Consider the following 20,982-nt stretch of genomic DNA (forward strand, 5'->3'; position numbering starts at 1 on the left):
GGGCGAATGCGGAATTTCCTTCAAATTATGCAATTTGCACATAACTCATACGCAGACCCAAAACAGCAACTCTATCTTTCCATACAAATTGAATAAAATTGCCAGAGCAACCTTTATAAAATTGCCAGAGAATTGCCTTCAGAACCCACAAACAAAAAGAAACACGAACCAGACTTATCAAGTACTTGCGAATACCCTGTAAAAAAAAGGGGGAAATTGTTTAAAAACTCTTTCTAAATTTTCCAGCAATTGCTAATTAAGTTTATTCATTGTACACTTTACTTTTATCACCATTATTTTTTAAAGAAAGCTTCATGCTATTAGACTAAGCCTTATTTATGAATTCGATAAAGGGTATTTATAGGATATAGCTTCAAAATTGCTTCCTTCCCGCAGTTATCTAATATTTGAAGCTATTCAATATGCTCTTTAACTTTTTGCTACCCCGATAGGGGGTATAAAAACTCTGCCTTTTTTTTTTTGTGTAAAAGAGGGAAAATAACTTTCGACAGAAGCGGAGATATGAAAGGGGGGATAAAAGGGTATATGAAATGACTACGTTGTTCTAATATACCCGACCTGAATATATTGATACTCATTTTGTTGCATCTCGGATTTCATTGTTATTTCAGATCCTACAATGTTGCTTCTGTTCATTTGTTTTTTTTCCTTTTATACCTCTGAATTTCTTTCATGTTGTCTTCTTTGCACATTCCTCAAAAAAAAGAGAAACAAATTTCACTGCGCTTTTTGTAATTGTTTTTTTTCTGCTTAACTCGCCCGCAGTGAAATTTAAACTGGCTACATGGCCTCAAAACCCCCTTGAAAACGCCGACCCTGGCGCCACCTACTGCCAGGCAGGACCCATACTTAATGATAATTGCACAGTTAAAAAATGGGACCAGAGTCAAAAGAAACAATAATAAAAAAAAAAAAAAAACGGGGGACTTGCCCTTTGCAAAAAGGGCTAACTTTGCTTTTCTTTGTTGTTTCAAAGTGTATACATTTTTATATAAGTATGTATGTATATATACTTACATATATACACACATAAATATATATGTATATGCTGTGCAACCAACTCCTTGGTCACTCTCAATCCCTCTTATCCAGTTGGCAAAGCCAAAAGCCCACGCACATTTTTCTCATAATTTCCTTAGGGATTAAGTTTCTACTTGCCGCATGTTCTTTATTAATTTTCATGCCACAAAGTAAATAGAAATCGGGCACCCGGGTAAATTTCATTAAAGCCATCAAGAAGACGCTGACAAGAAAAGCATCATGAACGGTGAACGGTGAACGATGAACGATGAAAATGTTGACTAATAGACAAAGCTTCAATACGATTGCTAACAAATCACAAAGGCGTCGAAATCGGCAGCCATTCAGACCCACAAAAATTGGTAAATGGCGGAAAGGGAAGAAATACGTATATAAATAAAATTGCTATGGGTATCCAGACGGCTGGTCTAATGAGTTTACAATCAGAGTTTTGGCTTTAAACTGAATTTTAGTTCTCTCGCTCTCTCCTGGTAGAATGTTGTTGTTGTTGTTGCAGCGACTGGGGAATTTTCCGCACAAGTATTTGCCTTTAGGACATCCACAAACAAATTTATGCACACACCTTTTTTTTCCTTCTTCTGATGCTTTTTTCGTTCGTTCGTTTCGTTCCTTCATCATTTTTTTCCGTTTCGTTTTTTGTGTTTTCTCTTTTTTTTATTTATATTTTTTTTTTTTTTTTTTTGGCCAAGGCAAAGTAAAGTATAACATGTTTGCCTGGGAGACTTTTTGCTGCTGCCGTCACCGTCACCGCCACCGCCGCCGCCGTCGCTGCTGCTTCTGCAGCCATTTCTTCTTCTTTACTTGGCGTGTACAAAATGGCGACAAAAATACAACGAAGATGAGAGAGAGGAAAAAAAAGAAATACATACATACATATATATAAAGAAAGAAAGAAAACCGTAAACTTTTTTAAAGCGTCAAAAATGTGCGGCAATGTGACTGCCTTTGTGTGTGTGTGTGTGTGTGTGTGTGTGTGTGTTTGGGGCAACAAAAGTGGACTGAGAGAACGCGGTAAGAAAGATGGCGCAGAAAATGCTGCAAAAATGAAATATTTCTACAAATTTTTGGTAAGCGACGGCAACCAAAATGTGGAAATTACAAATTTCACACATGGATCGACACGGTTCCTGGGTGTCATGTAGGTTATACACAAACACATATGTATGTATAGAATGCACATATGTACACACACATACAAATGTAGCTAAATATATGAAATATTTTTTCAACAATCAATTAGTTTACCAAAACTTAATGTCACTTACCTTTACCATTTGCATATTTAAATGGTGGATAGCGAGAAGTTTAAAACGACTTTTGAGATCAGTCAAGAGAAATCAAAGTCAATGTCGGTGTGCAAGTCAAACAAGCCGAAATTCTGTCGTGTCTCATGAATATTCAACGTATGAGTGCTCAGCGGTTTCGAAAGGGACATCAAATGGGCCAACATTTTCGTGATTGAATTCATTGGCGGAACAACAACAACAAAAGCAACACTTACTGGAGACTACATCTATTGAAGTGTATGCAAGTGATTGGTCACATGTGCCAAGCAGCATCAAAACCTCCGAAATGGAATACTCCATCCAACCACCCCTTTCTGGTGGCGCCTTCTCCCGATGAACTCTGTATATGTATGTACATATATACATATATACTGTCAGTCCATTCTGCAATCACAACAGCGTGAAATGTGTGGCTTGGGGTGGAGCATTGAAACAAATCACCTTGATTGATGATTGGCATTTTGGTGAAGGAGGGTAAGAACTGGGGCTGACTCCTTGACTCGCCCCACTCAGCCCACTTTTCGTTTCTCTCTCTGTGTGTGTGTGTCCGTTCAATGTGTAAGTCAAAACCACAAAAATCAACCGCAATTAAATGAAAAGCCAGCAAGACAGCAGCAACATCATCGAGAGCGAGAGGGCGCATTAAATTGTGTGTGTTTGAAGTATTTTTGGTGTCGCTTTTGAAGCAATTTGAACTGCTTTTTCTGGTTTTCAACAGCAGCGCAACAGACAGAACAGAAGAGAAGAGAAGAGAAGAGACGAGAAGAAAAGGGATCCCAACCAACTGGTTACAGATGCCAGCATCAGAGGGGCTGCTGTCAGACAAACTTGTTCAATCGAATTAATTACAAGCATTTGACATTTTATTGCGCTAGTTAAGGCAAAAAACAAAACAAGAAAAACAAAAAAAGAAAATAAACAAACAGTGGGCCGGAACAATTACTACTTTCGATCCTGTCGAAGATTACATGCTCTTGCCAGGTCTTAGAAATGACCAAAAAAGAGCAGAAACAATGGTTATGAAAAAGTTATGAAATAGGTGATATACCAAGAATATGTCGATGTAAATGAATTTTACCATTTTGCAGGAAATTGTCCTTTAATTGTAAAGAGGACAACAAACTCAGACAGGTGGGATTTGGTAATAGTTCATCACAACTTCTTAGCCAAACACATTGCCGTGGAATGGCATATGAATCTATGTACATATATATGTGGGTATGTGTGTATTTGTTTGTGGGAGATGTGTGAAAGTAAAATGGAGAAACTCCTTTGGCAACAACTTCAGAAGTTACTGCAACTGTCAAGGCTATTTAAAGAAGCTTCTTCAACTTGAACTCAATTCAATTTCTTGAAAACCCCTTCAGTTGGTTTTTGCCAACCCCAAACCAACCAACCAACCATCTGCCGCTGAGTTGTAGTTGAACAAGGCAAATGCACAACACCTGAGGGGTTCGAGGTGAGGGGATGGGGAAGCTTCAGCTACTACAATTCGGGCTCCAACTCGATCTGTGTCTGTGTATTTAAACTTTTGTAATAATCTACAGCAAATGCGCAACGTCAACAGCAACAGCAACAGAAAGGACAACTAAAGTTCCAGGGCGCCATTTTGCTTTTGATACCCTTGCGAAAAAAATGCAATCATCATGAATTAGTCATTGAGACTGAGACTCAAAATAATATTAGACTTGCCAATTACTTGGCAAACTAAACTTGTTTAGTTATACTATTTTAAAACCAAAATGTGTCTATATCATGGAGAGTTATCTTTTTGTTTATAAGAAAAATAATTGAAAATCGTTTTCAATTGTGATATTTTATCGCTTAATATATAGAAATTTGCCAAGTGTATACAAATGTCATCACAATCTGAATTCGACTCATTCCTCTGGCTCTATTTGATTTTGTGACTTTTTGTTGATGCTACTGACTCTTTTTCCCTTTTTGTAGCTTGGTCTGCCTTCCTTTCCCTTATTGCCTGGCGGCTTACAAACTTTACCTTTGCCCAAAATTTTGCTCAACAAAAACTTTGTTAGAGGGGGCGGTATCCTGGAAATTGAGTGTTTAATTGCAATAAAGTTGCATTCCAACGAATGTCAAGAAAATAATCCACCTGCTCATACCCCTGCCCTGAATAAAAGGTGAAAAACAAAAACATCTGGTGAAAAAGAAAGCACCCCAGTGTAAAGTAAAACCAAATGCCAAATGAAAGTGAAAAGAAATCGAAACCGTATTTGATCAGTTCTAAAATTGCAAGGACTCCATAGGAATAAGCAAGAATTATTAAATAGAAATCATTTCATGTAGTTTTCGCATGACCTTTTTGGTGCTCCAACAAGCACCTTCGTCCACAAGCACCTCCCCGCATCAAGCAGAAATCTCAACCAATAATTTTGACGTACATTTTCATTTTCTCAAGCGTCAAAAGTAATTTGCATTTAACAAATATTTGGTTAGCACCGCCAAACTCGTGCCCACGCCCACAACCGTTTCTGGTACCCATTCCTGCATATACTGTTCAGCCATTCATTTCTAAGCTATCCAAACATCAAAGCCACATCCCGCCCTGCGTGTCAAAGGCATCTTTGGGCATAGCTTTAAGTACAATTTTCTTACCGCCGCGCGTTACGACTGTCAGTCGGATGGGTGGATGGAAGGCAGGAACGAAGGAAGGGAGAGGGACGACCCTTGTTGTTGCTCCTTTTCTCTTTTTCTTATCATTTTTTTTTTTTTTTTTTGCTTTTGCACTTTTCAGAAGGAAAAACGTTTTCGTTTTTCCCCTCTACTTGGGCCTGGAAAATGCCTTACTGTCCTGTGCCTTTCACTCCTCTGCCTTGTCGGGGTGCTGCGGATTTTGCGGAGGCGTCGAAACTGACGCCGCGCAAATGAGTTTCAGGTTCAAGTGTTAGGCAATCTCTAGAACCAAAGACGACGTAGCGACGCGACGATTGCTTCCAGCTACAAGAGCAAGGAGCTGTGGCTAATTTTTTTATGGATTGCCTTTCGCCTTTGAAATGTTTGTTTACTCCTAAACGCAATTCGAGGTAGGATAAAGTCGCCAAACTCTTAGTGTATAACGTTTTAATTCACATTTTTAAAGACCTTATAAGCCCAGTGAATCACTAAATAACTGTAACTGTAAACGTAATCAAAGAAATATTTGTGTATGAGTATGGGTGATTGCGCGGAAAATCCTTTAGGCCAACGCTTTATCAGAATCCTATCAGCGGCCAAAGCAATCAATCAATATTCAATGTAAAATGAAAAATATTTAATCAAACAACGCTTAAAAATTTAATGACGATCGCACACAACCAATACAAATCAGTTAAACGTGAGTAAATTGTATTTTTATGTTAAGACCATTAATGAAAACCGGAAGCAAACAGAAAAATGGTCAAACAACAAAAAAAAAAAAAAAAAAAACGAACCAACAAAAGCAAAAAATACAAAAATTTATACATAAAGAGTAAGAAAAAAGTGAATGGTAAAAAAGTGGCAAGGCGAGAAAAAACATTTTTGCATTAAACGTACACACGCACACACTCACAGACAGGGCGCACATTGCAGAGCATAGCAGGGCACACGGAGAAACAGCACGAGTTGCAGGATATGCCAATGGCGACGGCAGCATTGGAAGCACTTCGATTAAGTAGCTCTGTAAACAAGCAGCGAGTGCAGCAGCAGTCCCAGCACCAGACTCAGACCCAGACCCAGACTCAGACCCAGATCCAGACCCAGACCCAGACCCAGACTCAGACCCACACCCAGACCAAACCCCAACCCAGCAGAGCCTCGACACCAATACCAGCAGCAGTCCAGACACTTGAAATTTCATATCGCTGGAGTGCGAATTAAGTGGTCGGACATGGTGAGGGGCCAAAGGAAGATAAAGGCACGCTGTTTGCAACGCTTTTAATGCATTTTACTTCTCGCCGCGTTATTTATTTTATCTGCCTCTTGTCGGCTTGATTTTTAACTTTTGTGAAAAATGACTTGCTATCAATGCAAATTGCGGCTTATTAAGCCTCAGCAACTTTTTACCAAAACTTCAGTGACCGCATTTCTGGTCAACTTTAATGTCAACAGACAATACATTGACCGATTTGTATCTAAAAGCAGAAACAACAACAAAATAATGTTTTAAATTTAATGCCAACTTTGAAATACTCTTCACCAAGGAGCTCTATTTAAATCTCTACTTAAATGTCTGCATAAAGACATACATACATATGTCAATATTATAGCTCTATGGTGCGCTTTATTTGCTCTGATAATTTAAAGAAACATTTAATGGATGACTCTTGTCAGTTTTGATTGCTTTCTAGTCGATTCAGTGCCAACGAATGAGTTCTATCTGTTAATAACTGTGACAATTGTATCTCTTATACAAATTGTCATGTTTGATAACCTTAACAGATTCTCTCCTTACATCTTCAACTTCTGTTTTCAAGAGAAACCTCAAAGTTGACCACACTTTTAAATTTTAGGTTAGTTAAATATTTTGCCAAATAAAACATATGCCATGCCCTCACTAGTGACCATAATTAACTGAAAATACATAGCTTCTATGCTGATGTTCGCTCCCAGCATCTATCATTAGACTTTGAGGGAATAGGGTCCTGGGAATGGAGTTTCATTTGAAATTGTTGGCAGCCCAGTTGAATATTATGGCTGCTTTTCTCTATATTGAACAAAAGTGTAGAAAAGTTTTGGTTCAAGCTCTGTTTGCTTGTTTGTCGAGTAATTAAAAAGGCTTGCACATTAATTTTCCAACTGCAAACCAGAGTACGAAGCGAAGAAAGTACGCAATGCAGACATTTTGGCATAAAGAAAAAAAAAAAAAAAGACGAAAAATGCAGCCTTACAAAGAGCTCTCTCATGATAAATAAGTTACTCCCGGCATTTTGGCCGGACTTTGTCCACAGCTACAACTAATTTTTATTTTTATTTTTTATTTTTTTTTTTTTTTTCGTTTTCTTCGCTTTTTTTTATTTTTGGCTAGCAACTCTGCGCAAAGTCAACAAAGTAGTTGAAAGACAAGGAGAGGAGGAAAATCGCTTGCAATTAGCGCTTGGAAAACTTCTTAGAACTAATTGATTTGCTGTAAACCGTTTGACGGTTTGACCGTTTTTCCTTCACTGTCAGAGCATCTTTCATAGTACACAGAGAGTTTTCAAGTTAAAAAATTTAATTTCTTTGCAGCTCACTAAAGTATGCAACGCAATCGTTATTGAGCACGTGCGCAAAGAAGCTTCCACAGGGTGGCAACGAAGGTTGATTGCCAGTGGTCGGTTTGTCCATAAAGTCATGGCATCGTCAAAACCAAAACAAAGAAACTCTTTGTTCCTGTTCTCTGGCCCAGCAAAATTCCCCCCGAAGAAACTTCTGCGGGCAAATTGAAACGCCGACTTATAGATACTCAACTCAAAGTAAATGACTCAATATGTTCAAACAAATTGGTGTATTGACAAGAAGTTAGAAAAAATTCAATTGAAGTTGGACATTAGTGTATACTCGAACTCAAATGCTTCAAAATTTTACATTCTGATCATGTTAATATACCCAAATATTCTATAAATGAAAGGCATACCAATGGTTAGGACGAGAGTCAAAACAAAAGTTGCTTTCCCATAAAACACATTGGGAAATTAAAATGTTAATTGTGTCTGAAACAAAGTTCAAATTTGTCATTTCAAATTCATCATTTCACATTTCACAAGTTCGTTAATCTGTAATAAAACTTGATTGTAATGGAAAAGTTCTTAGCAGGTTTTTTTCTTTGCATGAACTTATGTACATATTTCAATACATGTATGTTTCAAGCCGACCTCTTTCTATTTCTACTCACCTAAAGTGCAACGAAATGCACGGAAGCATATCGCAACACATTTTATACCCTATACTCTTTGAAGTTAAGGGTGTAATAGGCCAGACGAATGAGATCTCTGCTTATGTTTATGTTCTATGTATGTACATATACAAAATAGGATATGTTTATTTAACACTAAAAACGATTGGCAAGTAAGGGGAATTCTGTGTTTACCATTGTCAAGATTATCAAAAGGTATCTGAAAGTCGTTCTTCAATGTCTTGTAGAGGATTTTTCATCGACAATTTGAAAAATTCAAAGGAAAAAACAATAACAACTGCACAAACAGTGGCATCGGCTAGAATAGCGGCTGCTACTAGCAACAGCTTTGCACTTTTGTCCACTTCCTTTTGCAGGCGCTTAAAAAAATCGAACGAATGCCACCTCTGTATTCCAGCAACGGCAACGGAGCAATAATTCTAGCATAAAGTTCGATTTGCAAAAAAAAAAGAAACAAAAACAAAAGCGCAAACTGAAACATTGTACAAAAATTTCAGAGAGATTTAATCCAACCAAGCTGAAAATTAAAGTTTTTTCCACACTTTCTTGATAGCATTAGAAGCAAATTGAGTATTTCAATTCTGTACCTTTTACCTTTTATAAAATGTACCTACAATAAATGTTAATGTTTTTACAATTTTGTTAGAAAATCTCTCAAATACCTGATAAAAGATCCTCTAAAACTAATAACCAAATGGCAAGTTCAGCAACTTGCAGCAATCTTTTTGCTTTCAATGTACGAATCATTTCTGTATATGTATGTATACCTATGTGTGTATATTTGTTAGTAAAAGTGTGTATACCTATACACATATATACATTCTAATTTCCTCTTACATATACTCTTTGTGTTTTCGTGGTCTGGTTTCTGGTGCTGACGTTCGCGTTCATTTTAATTTGGCATCCCGCATAATTTTGCTATGATTTGCACTTCTTAATTAATTATTTTCTTAAAAGAGTTTTTGTTTTTTTTTGTTCATAGGGTGGGAGAAGACTTCGTCAGCTTGCCCACACACATACACACACACGCACATGTGGAGAAAGTTTCTCCTTCGTTTCTCTCTTTTATTTCTTCTCTTTCAGAGATTATTTCTGCATGGAGTGAAGTTGCCTTGTTTTCTTTAACACTTTTTACACCCTGTAACAATAACTTAAAGGGGTATGCCATTTAGTACTATGAACATACATAGATCAGATATCATATCACAGATAGATTTTTCTATATTTTTCCCCTATATTTTTCAATGGGTTGCCTAGGCCTTTGAAAATTCTTTCAAAACCGCATACACATTTGAATGGTAAACGAAATTCTTTAAACGTCAATCGATGCATGAAAACCGAATCTTCGATTGAAGTCAGCGAGACAAAACAAAACCAAGAACAAGAATAAGGACAAGAACAAGAACAGGTCGTCGTCTAAGGCCTTCTTTGGCGGTTGCGGTTGCTAATGCTCCGCAGGCATAATGTGAAAGTGGCGTAGGCACTCAGTCACTTAATGCGGTTGCTTAGCCAGTCTTAGAGCGTCTACATACCGCAAAAATCCTTCTGCCTCTTTGGCTAAAGATTCTGGAGTTACGGTAACGATGGCAAGGATGTCGGCACGCAAGAGAGAACGTGATTTGTTTGCCAGAGCAATTTACATGGCTCCGAGAACCAAAAATGGATGAGAGATGCGATGCGATGTGCGATTTGAAGGCAATGTAGATGTCGAATGTTAGACGCTTCTTGTGGGTGTGGCAAGCCACTTTGACATTTGCCACCAACTGCCAGGGAAAGCAAAAAAAAAAAAAAGAATACAGGAATAAGAAGAGAGGAAAAAAAGAAGCAGGAAATCGAAGCAAAACTTTAATCACGCCCAAGTAAAACTTCCATATAATGAGCAGCGGCATCTGGTCCTATTTGCAAATGCAATTGACATAGAATTCTAATAGTAGACCAAACAAAAGAGCTTAAAATAAAGAAATAATAGAATACAAATTCTATACCATTCATACCATCCCCACCAACATCCCACCCAACTTTTCTATATTCAAATGAAAAAGGCTTTGGCGCCCTGTCACAGGTACGCTATTTGATTTCCGTTTCGATTCGCCTGTCAATTGAGAGGATTTTGTCGATGCTGAGATTAAGCCTGATTGAGGGTTTAGTGTGCATTGATTTAGTGTGATATTATGCAGGTACACAGACACACACACACACACAGAGTTTCAGTGAAAGGTGATAGTCATGCATGCTCAGTGCTGTTGCTTCTTCTTTGACACTAAATACTGTTCTGTGGCAAGCAGCCTATAGACATACATACGTTATCCTTATCCTGCGTACGTACAATCAGTCTTCTTAAAGTCGAATCATACTTTCAGACATCTTGACTGGTCATTAGAGTTTCAGAATCAACTGCTCCCCATCATATGCATAGGTGAATGTGAAAGCGAATCTCCTCAAATGGTAGAGACGAATATCTATTATGTATGCACACTTTTCCAACATTCATATATGTAGTTCAAATACAAAAACAGGCAAATGATGCGTTAAATTAAAAAAGGGTTGCTTGCTTTTCTTGTGTTAAGAGGAGAAAATTAACGTAAAATTTGCCAAAATGCGTCAAAGAGCCAAAAGACAAGGAACAGACAAAAATTAAGGCAACTTGGAATTAAAAGTTAAGCCAACAAATGAAGATGTGTGTCTATATGTATGTGTGTGCGGAAAAGGAGTGGGAGAGAGCTCCAAAAAAGGCAATAGCGCGAACAAAACCAAGAGGATAGGCGAACCTGACGTATGGCCTATCACACACATGCTCACTCCCCAAAAAACACATTTTGCGCAATTTTACGCAACAACAAAAAGTTTAATTGAGGATAAACTTTGCTGCGTTTGCGCTGCTGTTGAAAATTCTACCCCACAAAACTACGCCGGAATGGTTTGCAGAGGGCTCTTATCTCTTTTTTGCTGTTTAAGTTTCCTATGCCCTAGAAACTTTAATATTAAATTTTATTCCCTTTCACATGATACAAATTGAACAAGGTACCAAAAAAAGTGTTCAATAAGCTTAAGGCTTTTTATGTCCTTCATTATCATATGATATGAACTGGAGATCAAAAGATGATTTACCATCTGCCTCACTGCAGTTTAAATTGATTCTTTGGTTACTTTTGACGTCAGTTTAGAAATGCCCTGATAACTCGAATATCTTGTTTCGAGGCCAATTTTCCACCTTTGTTTTGAAAATTTTGAAACCAGTCCCAAAGCAGCAACTTTTTAATGATATATTGAATGTTTTTTATTAATGGCTATCAGTCATGGGACATGTATACAATGTTAACTGGGATCTGATGCTAATTATTCACCACAAAACTGGAGATGGAGCAGCAGGATACGCCAGAGGAGCTGGAGCATAGGCCAAGGGAGCTGGTAGTGCAGCCAATGGTCCTGGAGCATAGGCCAGAGGAGCTGGCGCTGCTGCCAAAGGAGCAGGAGCATAGGCCAGACGTACAGGTTTTATAATGGGAGCAGCCAAAGGAGCAATTGGAGCCACAGGCCTGATAATAGGAGCCGCCAGAGGAGCGATCGGAGCCACAGTTCTTACAATGGGAGCTGGCAGAGGTGCAAGTGGAGCCACAGTATTAATGATTGGAGCCGCCAATGGAGCAACTGGTGCCACAGGCCTGACAATTGGAGCAACTGCAAGTCCATTGTAAGTCCTGCTCACCACTTGGCTGCTAGCCGCTGTCACGATAGGAACAGGAACCGGAACGGGAACATGCGCCACAAGAGGTGCTGCAGCCAATGGAGCGTGGATTAATCCAGGCTTGGCAGCCACACAGGCCATTAAAGCAAAGATGACAACAGCCTGATTAAAGTGAATAACGGAAATATAAGTTATGAGAGAAACGAAATATTTTCAGACATTGCTTACGTATTTGAACATGGCTTTTGTTTGAGGAATTTGGTTTGACTGTTTCAATTGAAGAGCGAATCGCTAACTGATAATACTTTGGGGCACTACCTCGCCTATTTATACCCGCAATGATGTTGGCTAATTAAAATGCCAGCCACGGCAGTGTCATAGTTGCATTGTGGTAGGTCTTTCAAGGGCGGCAGAAAAGAAATTAATAAAACCCGAAGGCCAGTGAGCACTTTGATTTTTACCTGTAATTAAAATTACATTTGAAATTAACCGAATTCCGGCATTTAATTATTGGCTTGCAAATGTTTACTTTGGTTATACAATGATTCTAGAATATTTCACTTGCCGTTTAACTAGCATTAATCTCCAATTTTCTTTGCATTATACTACATTGCTTCTTATCTCCTAATTGGCTTAATCACTTGACTCATTTGTCTCCAAAGAAAGAACATACGTTTTATTTATTACACAAGAGTTAAAACAATAAAACGCTTAAAAAATATCCATAAGAAAACTTGTCGAAACATTTGTGGAACTTTGCAAATTTATTATTGTAAGCACGTGCCACAAAAACCCACTACGCAGACATTCCATAAGCTAGTCGAGAAGACGACTTGTTTATACCCTATGCCAACCAGAAAAAAACTAACAAATTTTGTATTTTAAAATAATACCTAATTAATTAAATTTCATTTGCTTTGTCACCTGATGTTATATATACACATGTCTTTAGTATGCGAAATGTCCGTAGACTTCTTTCTTATTCTATCAATGAAAAAAACATCATATTGTTTTAAATTTGTTCAACTTAGAAGTGCATCTTCGTATTCGATACACATATCTCTATAAAAGATAAGGCTATAAGCTATAAACATTTCAAAATTAATAAATCACATTTAAAGCAATTGCAACTAGACCGATTTACTCACTTCTCAGCCTGCTATCCACAGATCCCACTGTCTACCAATCCGTTCAATGGTCAAAATTGGCTAAGCATTATAATTTATAATAATTCAATAATTTGAGAAGAGAGGCAAAAAGTTTAAATAATTTAAATACTTCAACAACAGCAGCTTGAAATGGCTTATTAATCAAATAAACAAGTTAAAGAAGGAGAGAAAAAAGCATCCATTCCATAATCTACTTCTCATTCAATCCCAATGAATTGACAAAATTCTTCCTCAGTCAATGAAAATTGCATATTTCCACAGGCAAAAAATTAAAATATGTTAAATTTGCATAAGGTTTTTATTGTAGAAACTGGTTACAGGAAGAGTGGAGAGGCAGCATAGCTCAACGGGGCAGTGTACGAAAGAGGAGCTGGAGCCGCATACTTGGCCAAGATCGGACTGCCAGCTACAGCCAGAGGTGCGGCAGCGAGTGGGGCAGCAAGTGGAGCGGCAATTGGGGCTGGAACGGCGTATTTGGCGATCACTGGGGCGGGAGCAATGACAGGTGCTGTGGCGATTCCATTGTAGTTCCTGGCAAACACTTGGCTGCTTGTTGCTGTCACGACTGGAGCTGGAGCAGCCACGAGTGCGGCGGGGGGCGGTGTAGGCTAGAGGAGCGACAGGGGCTAATAGACCGGGCTTAGCCATGGCGCAGCCAGCAAGAGCGAGAATGAGAGCAGCCTGAAAGTAAAAGGAGAAGTCTTATTGAAGCACTTCCTAAGAATCAATCTATCTCTGATAACTTACGAATTTGAACATTTTGGATTGCGGTTTGTTTGACTGAACAGCTGTGAACTGATTGATATCCAACTACCGTTAGCTCTGCCTTATTTATAGCTCCGAATAATGCGTCTTCAATATGCCTCTGACTCAGTCATTCACCCATCCACCTATACACACTTAGTAGTTCATTTTGCATGCCGAAGATGAAGTCACATTTGTATTCAATTTACATTATACGAGTAAAGGTCAGTATTGGAGCTGTGGCTATTAGGAAATTTTGGGCCTACGTCAAGTTAAAAGAGAGTTTAAGTGAAAAGGTGGAGTCCAGGTTAAGCCAAACGCAATTAAATGGATTATTAATAGCTTCTTTGTTTAAAGATATTGAAAATTTACCTTACTGTGATGGGTATTATTTTCAAAATATGATTATTATTTTAAAATAGTAAGGGACGGTCAACTAGCTTAAATATTTCTCAAGTAATTTGACTTAAAACATTGTAAACAGACTTGATCGATTTGCGTTTTGAAGACAAATTTAATGGCTCAAACTCTTGTTGTCTGACCTTTGCCTACATATTGTGATTTGAATACAAATGGGACTTGAATTTCAGAATGCCAAATGAACCACTGAGAGTGGATGCGATTGGGTGAATGACTGAGTCACAGGCATGTTGAAGACCAATGTTTGTGGTATAAATAAGGCAGAGCTAACGGTAATTGGGTATCAGTCAGTTCACAGCTGTTCAGTCAAACAAACCTCAATCCAAAATGTTCAAATTCGTAAGTTATCAGAGATATACATAGATTGATTCTTAGGAAGGGTTACACTAAGACTTCTCCTCTTACTTTCAGGCTGCTCTCATTCTCGCTCTTGCTGGCTGCGCCATGGCTAAGCCCGGCCTATTAGCCCCTGTCGCTCCTCTTGCCTACACCGCCCCCGCCGCTCTCGTGGCTGCTCCAGCTCCAGTCGTGACAGCAACAAGCAGCCAAGTGATTGCCAGGAACTACAATGGAATCGCCACAGCTCCAGTCATTGCTCCAGCTCCAGTGATCGCCAAATATGCCGTTCCGGCCCCTATTGCTGCTCCACTTGCTGCCCCACTTGCTGCCGCACCTCTGGCTGTTGCTGGTAGCCCGATCTTGGCCAAGTATGTGGCTCCTGCACCTTTTGCGTACACATCTCCATTGAACTATGCTGCTCCTGTCAGCTATGCTGCTCCAGCAGCTGCCCCTCTCCACTTGTAATTATAAAGCTCAGGTGGCGAAATTTAGTGATATTAAATCAAAATTTTATAAAATATGTGCGAGTTTTACGTATTTAAGTTTTGTTTTGCGGGAAAACACTTGGTTAAAAGGTTCAATACTTTACAATTGTCTCTGCAGTTTATATACGATATATACAATTAATTATTAATTTTCCTTACACTTTTCTCTTTTTCACACTCCTTTTGTCGCTTTGGTCATGAATTCATCATGGGCATCCCCCCAAATTATGGAACGAAATCTTTCTTTGGTTTTTTGAACTTCTCGAATTCTGGGAATAGCATTGCATTTTGGTTTAGAAAACATTGTCAAATTTACAAGATATAAGATTGCTTAGAAAGATTCTTATGAGGAAAACAGATGTGTATGCAATCTGCCAACATTCTTGGAGAGCATCAGAGCACCAGGAAAATTGACTTCATTTATGGCTTTTGAATCAAGTAATAAACTTTTATATTATTATATTAACTGGTTGCCAAAGCTGACAATCCAAAACATAGCCAGTCTGTGGTCTATACAATCTCCACAATTAGTAGTAATGTCACTCGAATTCGCCTTGTTATTTCCAAAAGTTCTCCCTTTAACCTGTCCCTTAAACTAGGGGTTCACATTTTTTGATTTTAGATAATCCCTTTAAAATATCTTTTCCAAGAACTGTGTAAATTATTTCCCCTAAATTTGTATCTATTTTATTGACCATAATATGTAGTTATACTTTGTAAACGTATTTAATACATAGCAATGGAAACGCATCACTGACTCTGCTCTCAGTCCAAAATCCCTGTCTTTGCTTTATGAATTATCGCCCTGAACTGGACAGTTTTCATCGGCATCCCACATATAACCAAAATTCTGGGTTTGTCTCATTTTAAGCCTTCTTCCGATCACAATATCTTTCACAATGGGACTACGATTAGAGTCTCCTATCACTTTTTATGGTACACCATAAAAAAATAAACAAAAAACACATTTTTATCTATTATGTAGAATATAATTTGAAATTTTTACAAAAAATTTCCAATATTTTAAAGTTATTTTCACTAGTTGTCACGAACACATTAACTGATTACAGGAAAAGTGGAGCTGCAGCGTGAGCAGCATAGCTTAATGGGGCAGTGTACGCAAGAGGAGCAGGAGCCGCATACTTGGCCAAGATCGGACTGCCAGCTACAGCCAGAGGTGCGGCAGCGAGTGGGGCAGCAAGTGGAGCAGCAATTGGAGCGGCAATTGGGGCAGCTAGTGGGGCAGCAATTGGGGCTGGAACGGCGTATTTGGCGATCACTGGGGCAGGAGCAATGACTGGAGCTGTGGCGATCCCATTGTAGTTCCTGGCAAACACTTGGCTGCTGGTTGCTGTGACAACTGGAGCTGGAGCAGCCACGAGAGCGGCGGGGGCGGTGTAGGCAAGAGGAGCGACAGGGGCTAATAGGCCGGGCTTAGCCATGGCGCAGCCAGCAAGAGCGAGAAAGAGAGCAGCCTGAAAGTAAGAGGAGAAGTCTTAGTGTAACCCTTCCTAAGAATCAATCCATGTACATCTCTGATAACTTACGAATTTGAACATTTTGGATTGAGGTTTGTTTGACTGAACAGCTGTGAACTGATTGATACCCAACTACCGTTAGCTCTGCCTTATTTATACCGCAAACATTGGTCTTCAACATGCCTGTGACTCAGTCATTCACCCAATCGCATCCACTCTCAGTGGTTCATTTGGCATTCTGAAACTCAAGTCCCATTTGTATTCAACTCACAATATGTAGGCAAAGGTCAGACAACAAGAGTTTGAGCCATTAAATTTGTCTTCAAAACGCAAATCGATCAAGTCTGTTTACAATGTTTTAAGTCAAATTACTTGAGAAATATTTAAGCTAGTTGACCGTCCCTTACTATTTTAAAATAATAATCATAGTTTGAAAATAATACCCATTACAGTAAGGTAAATTTTCAATATCTTTAAACAAAGAAGCTATTAATGATTCATTTAATTGCGTTTGGCTTAACATGGTCTCAACCTTTTCACTTAAACTCTCTTTTAACTTGACGTAGGCCCAAAACTTCCTAATAGCCACAGCTCCAAAACTGACCTTTACTTTCTGATATTCGTATAATGTAAATTGAATACAAATGTGACTTCATCTTCGGCATGCAAAACGAACTACTAGTGAATGGGTGAATGACTGAGTCAGAGGCATGTTGAAGACCCATTATTCGGAGCTATAAATAAGGCAGAGTTAACGGTAGTTGGGTATCAATCAGTTCACAGCTGTTCAGTCAAACAAACCTCAATCCAAAATGTTCAAATTCGTAAGTTATCAGAGATATACATAGATTGATTCTTAGGAAGTGCTTCAATAAGACTTCTCCTTTTACTTTCAGGCCGTTCTAATCCTTGCTGTTGCTGGCTGTGCCATGGCTAAGCCCGGCCTATTAGCCCCTGTCGCTCCTCTTGCCTACACCGCCCCCGCCGCTCTCGTGGCTGCTCCAGCTCCAGTTGTCACAGCAACCAGCAGCCAAGTGTTTGCCAGGAACTACAATGGAATCGCCACAGCTCCGGTCATTGCTCCTGCTCCAGTGATCGCCAAATATGCCATTCCAGCCCCAATTGCTGCTCCACTTGCTGCCCCACTGGCTGCCCCACTTGCTGCTCCACTTGCTGCCCCACTCGCCGCCGCACCTCTGGCTGTAGCTGGCAGTCCGATCTTGGCCAAGTATGCGGCTCCTGCTCCGCTAGCTTACAGTGCTCCACTAAGCTATGCGGCTCCAGCAGCCACTCAACTATTTTTGTAAAAATTGAATCTGTGATCATGTTGAATAATTTAAATAAAGCAGAAATGTTTTATTAATTTACAAATTTAAAATTTCTCCTTATTCTTAGTGTAGGAAAAAGAGATATTTCAGCAAAAAAAGATATTCTTTTTGGTGTTACAACTATCAGGCTCAAATAAGAGTTGAGTTCCTGTTATGTTTTTCTCCTATAAATGGCCACATTTCTTTCAATGTTTGTGGTGCCAAAAATAAAATAAGACAAATGCTTTTTACGACCTCTTTCTGCAATAATCCAATTAATTTGGAAAAGAGCGTCTTTTCAAATTTAACAACTATTATTGCACAACATTTGTCGAACAATTTGTTTATTAATTGACACTTATATAATATATTTCTCTACATGACATAATAACTAAATTTGAACCGAATATCTTGTGAGTCTACTAAGACCAAAAATTTTAAAAATTCTTATTAAGTTTGGTGGTGTTATTTAGGCTAAAAATATTTCATATTTAAAGTCATATGTATTTACATTGATGTCGGCAAAAGACAAAGTATGTAAACTATTTGCTCCTCATTTGCCACAATAAACCACGGAGGGCCGCAGGGGAATCAGTTTTTAAGCCATTCGAAATGCACATCACATAGAGCCCTAAAAATAATTTACGTTGCTAAATGCGATTCAATGCACCTGACATTAAAGAATGTCCAATAATGGTTTGTTTTTATGTCAGGGCAGAGTTTAAAAAATATGTGGGCAGTACTTATAATTAAGACAAGGTTACTCATTCGACACCTTGAAATCCATGTTCGAGAATTCCAGGTGGTCTATCCACGTATTTAAATCCATTTCAAAGGGCTGTCTCTGATTGAAGAAAGAGCACAGCATGCCGACTTCATGTATCTTTTAATTACATTGAATAATCCAGCAAGATAAAGCTTTTTTGAAGAGGCTTCGAGAAGTATAGTAGAAACCTAAACTACACCCAGATAATGGAAAAGAAGTTACGTTACTTAGAAAAACATCTATAATTCTTGAAAAAAAACTTTTGCCATTTTTATAAGCCATCTAAACACCCTTCCAAAAAAGGACAAGTTCTTCATTTAACAACAACAAAATATGACAAAAGTTTAACTTTTTGTTATATGATATATTTCTTTATAAAATTATTTCACTGATTAGAACAAAAGTGGTGTCGATACCCCATAGCTTAGTGGAGCACTGTATGCAAGAGCAGCAGGAGACGCATACTTGGCCAAGATCGGGCTACCAGCAACAGCCAGAGGTGCGGCAGCAAGTGGGGCAGCAAGTGGAGCAGCAATAGGGGCCGGAACGGCATATTTGGCGATCACTGGAGCTGGAGCAATGACTGGAGCTGTGGCGATTCCATTGTAGTTCCTGGCAAACACTTGGCTGCTGGTTGCTGTGACAACTGGAGCTGGAGCAGCCACGAGAGCGGCGGGGGCGGTGTAGGCAAGAGGAGCGACAGGGGCTAATATACCGGGCTTAGCCATGGCGCAGCCAGCAACAGCAAGGATTAGAACGGCCTGAAAGTAAAAGGAGAAGTCTTATTGAAGCACTTCCTAAGAATCAATATATGTATATCTCTCATAACTTACGAATTTGAACATTTTGGATTGTTTGATTGAACAGTTGTGAACTGATTGATACCCAACTACCGTTAACTCTGCCTTATTTATAGCTCCGAATAATGGGTCTTCAACATGCCTCTGACTCAGTCATTCACCCATTCAATAGTAGTTCGTTTTGCATGCCGAAGATGAAGTCACATTTGTATTCAATTTACATTATACGAATATCAGAAAGTAAAGGTCAGTTTTGGAGCTGTGGCTATTAGGAAGTTTTGGGCCTACGTCAAGTTAAAAGAGAGTTTAAGTGAAAAGGTTGAGTGTTAAGCCAAACGCAATTAAATGGATCATTAATAGCTTTTTTGTTTAAAGATATTGAAAATTTACCTTACTGTGATGGGTATTATTTTCAAAATATGATTATTATTTTAAAATAGTAAGGGACGGTCAACTAGCTTAAATATTTCTCAAGTAATTTGACTTAAAACATTGTAAACAGACTTGATCGATTTGCGTTTTGAAGACAAATTTAATGGCTCAAACTCTTGTTGTCTGACCTTTGCCTACATATTGTGATTTGAATACAAATGGGACTTGAATTTCAGAATGCCAAATGAACCACTGAGAGTGGATGCGATTGGGTGAATGACTGAGTCACAGGCATGTTGAAGACCAATGTTTGTGGTATAAATAAGGCAGAGCTAACGGTAGTTGGGTATCAATCAGTTCACAGCTGTTCAGTCAAACAAACCTCAATCCAAAATGTTCAAATTCGTAAGTTATCAGAGATGTACATGGATTGATTCTTAGGAAGGGTTACACTAAGACTTCTCCTCTTACTTTCAGGCTGCTCTCTTTCTCGCTCTTGCTGGCTGCGCCATGGCTAAGCCCGGCCTATTAGCCCCTGTCGCTCCTCTTGCCTACACCGCCCCCGCCGCTCTCGTGGCTGCTCCAGCTCCAGTTGTCACAGCAACCAGCAGCCAAGTGTTTGCCAGGAACTACAATGGGATCGCCACAGCTCCAGTCATTGCTCCTGCCCCAGTGATCGCCAAATACGCCGTTCCAGCCCCAATTGCTGCCCCACTAGCTGCCCCAATTGCCGCTCCAATTGCTGCTCCACTTGCTGCCCCACTCGCTGCCGCACCTCTGGCTGTAGCTGGCAGTCCGATCTTGGCCAAGTATGCGGCTCCTGCTCCTCTTGCGTACACTGCCCCATTAAGCTATGCTGCTCACGCTGCAGCTCCACTTTTCCTGTAATCAGTTAATGTGTTCGTGACAACTAGTGAAAATAACTTTAAAATATTGGAAATTTTTTGTAAAAATTTCAAATTATATTCTACATAATAGATAAAAATGTGTTTTTTGTTTATTTTTTTTATGGTGTACCATAAAAAGTGATAGGAGACTCTAATCGTAGTCCCATTGTGAAAGATATTGTGATCGGATGAAGGCTTAAAATGAGACAAACCCAGAATTTTGGTTATATGTGGGATGCCGATGAAAACTGTCCAGTTCAGGGCGATAATTCATAAAGCAAAGACAGGGATTTTGGACTGAGAGCAGAGT

General features: G+C 39.0%; 6 protein-coding genes and 1 pseudogene across 8 annotated transcripts; 3 read left to right on the top strand and 4 right to left on the bottom strand.

The window, feature by feature from the left end:
- Nucleotides 1–11,560: 11,560 nt before the first annotated feature.
- Nucleotides 11,561–12,145, bottom strand: LOC137579153 (cyclin-dependent kinase inhibitor 1C-like). Its single transcript, XM_068292854.1, has 3 exons — nt 12,134–12,145; nt 11,888–12,067; nt 11,561–11,785 (listed from the first exon to the last, which is right to left on the bottom strand). The coding sequence occupies exons 1-3, from the start codon at nt 12,143–12,145 to the stop codon at nt 11,561–11,563; spliced, it is 417 nt and encodes a 138-aa protein (XP_068148955.1).
- Nucleotides 12,146–13,388: 1,243 nt separating this feature from the next.
- Nucleotides 13,389–13,833, bottom strand: LOC137579328 (cyclin-dependent kinase inhibitor 1C-like; annotated as a pseudogene).
- Nucleotides 13,834–14,565: 732 nt separating this feature from the next.
- LOC137579324 (cyclin-dependent kinase inhibitor 1C-like) lies at nt 14,566–15,042 on the top strand. The gene is made up of 2 exons (XM_068293057.1): nt 14,566–14,577; nt 14,650–15,042. The coding sequence occupies exons 1-2, from the start codon at nt 14,566–14,568 to the stop codon at nt 15,040–15,042; spliced, it is 405 nt and encodes a 134-aa protein (XP_068149158.1).
- Nucleotides 15,043–16,126: 1,084 nt separating this feature from the next.
- On the bottom strand, nt 16,127–16,621 carry LOC137579318 (cyclin-dependent kinase inhibitor 1C-like). Of its 2 annotated transcripts, XM_068293049.1 has the most exons (3): nt 16,610–16,621; nt 16,247–16,537; nt 16,127–16,204 (listed from the first exon to the last, which is right to left on the bottom strand). In XM_068293049.1, exons 1-3 carry the CDS (start codon nt 16,619–16,621, stop codon nt 16,127–16,129), a joined length of 381 nt encoding a protein of 126 aa, XP_068149150.1. The 2 variants fall into 2 exon arrangements, with proteins under 2 accessions (XP_068149150.1, XP_068149149.1); XM_068293048.1 differs by having other exon boundaries at nt 16,127–16,537.
- Nucleotides 16,622–17,321: 700 nt separating this feature from the next.
- Nucleotides 17,322–17,847, top strand: LOC137579154 (cyclin-dependent kinase inhibitor 1C-like). Its single transcript, XM_068292855.1, has 2 exons — nt 17,322–17,364; nt 17,437–17,847. The coding sequence occupies exons 1-2, from the start codon at nt 17,353–17,355 to the stop codon at nt 17,845–17,847; spliced, it is 423 nt and encodes a 140-aa protein (XP_068148956.1). The 5' UTR covers nt 17,322–17,352.
- Nucleotides 17,848–19,005: 1,158 nt separating this feature from the next.
- On the bottom strand, nt 19,006–19,520 carry LOC137579155 (cyclin-dependent kinase inhibitor 1C-like). Its single transcript, XM_068292856.1, has 2 exons — nt 19,447–19,520; nt 19,006–19,374 (listed from the first exon to the last, which is right to left on the bottom strand). Exons 1-2 carry the CDS (start codon nt 19,456–19,458, stop codon nt 19,006–19,008), a joined length of 381 nt encoding a protein of 126 aa, XP_068148957.1. The 5' UTR covers nt 19,459–19,520.
- A 658-nt stretch (nt 19,521–20,178) lies between these two features.
- On the top strand, nt 20,179–20,673 carry LOC137579380 (cyclin-dependent kinase inhibitor 1C-like). 2 transcript variants are annotated; one of them, XM_068293121.1, is made up of 3 exons: nt 20,179–20,190; nt 20,263–20,553; nt 20,596–20,673. In XM_068293121.1, exons 1-3 carry the CDS (start codon nt 20,179–20,181, stop codon nt 20,671–20,673), a joined length of 381 nt encoding a protein of 126 aa, XP_068149222.1. The 2 variants fall into 2 exon arrangements, with proteins under 2 accessions (XP_068149222.1, XP_068149221.1); XM_068293120.1 differs by having other exon boundaries at nt 20,263–20,673.
- The last annotated feature ends 309 nt before the right edge of the window (nt 20,674–20,982 follow it).

The sequence above is a fragment of the Drosophila tropicalis genome, unplaced genomic scaffold (assembly GCF_018151085.1).
Source record: "Drosophila tropicalis isolate 14030-0801.00 unplaced genomic scaffold, ASM1815108v1 contig_694, whole genome shotgun sequence".
NCBI classification, from domain to species: domain Eukaryota; kingdom Metazoa; phylum Arthropoda; class Insecta; order Diptera; family Drosophilidae; genus Drosophila; species Drosophila tropicalis.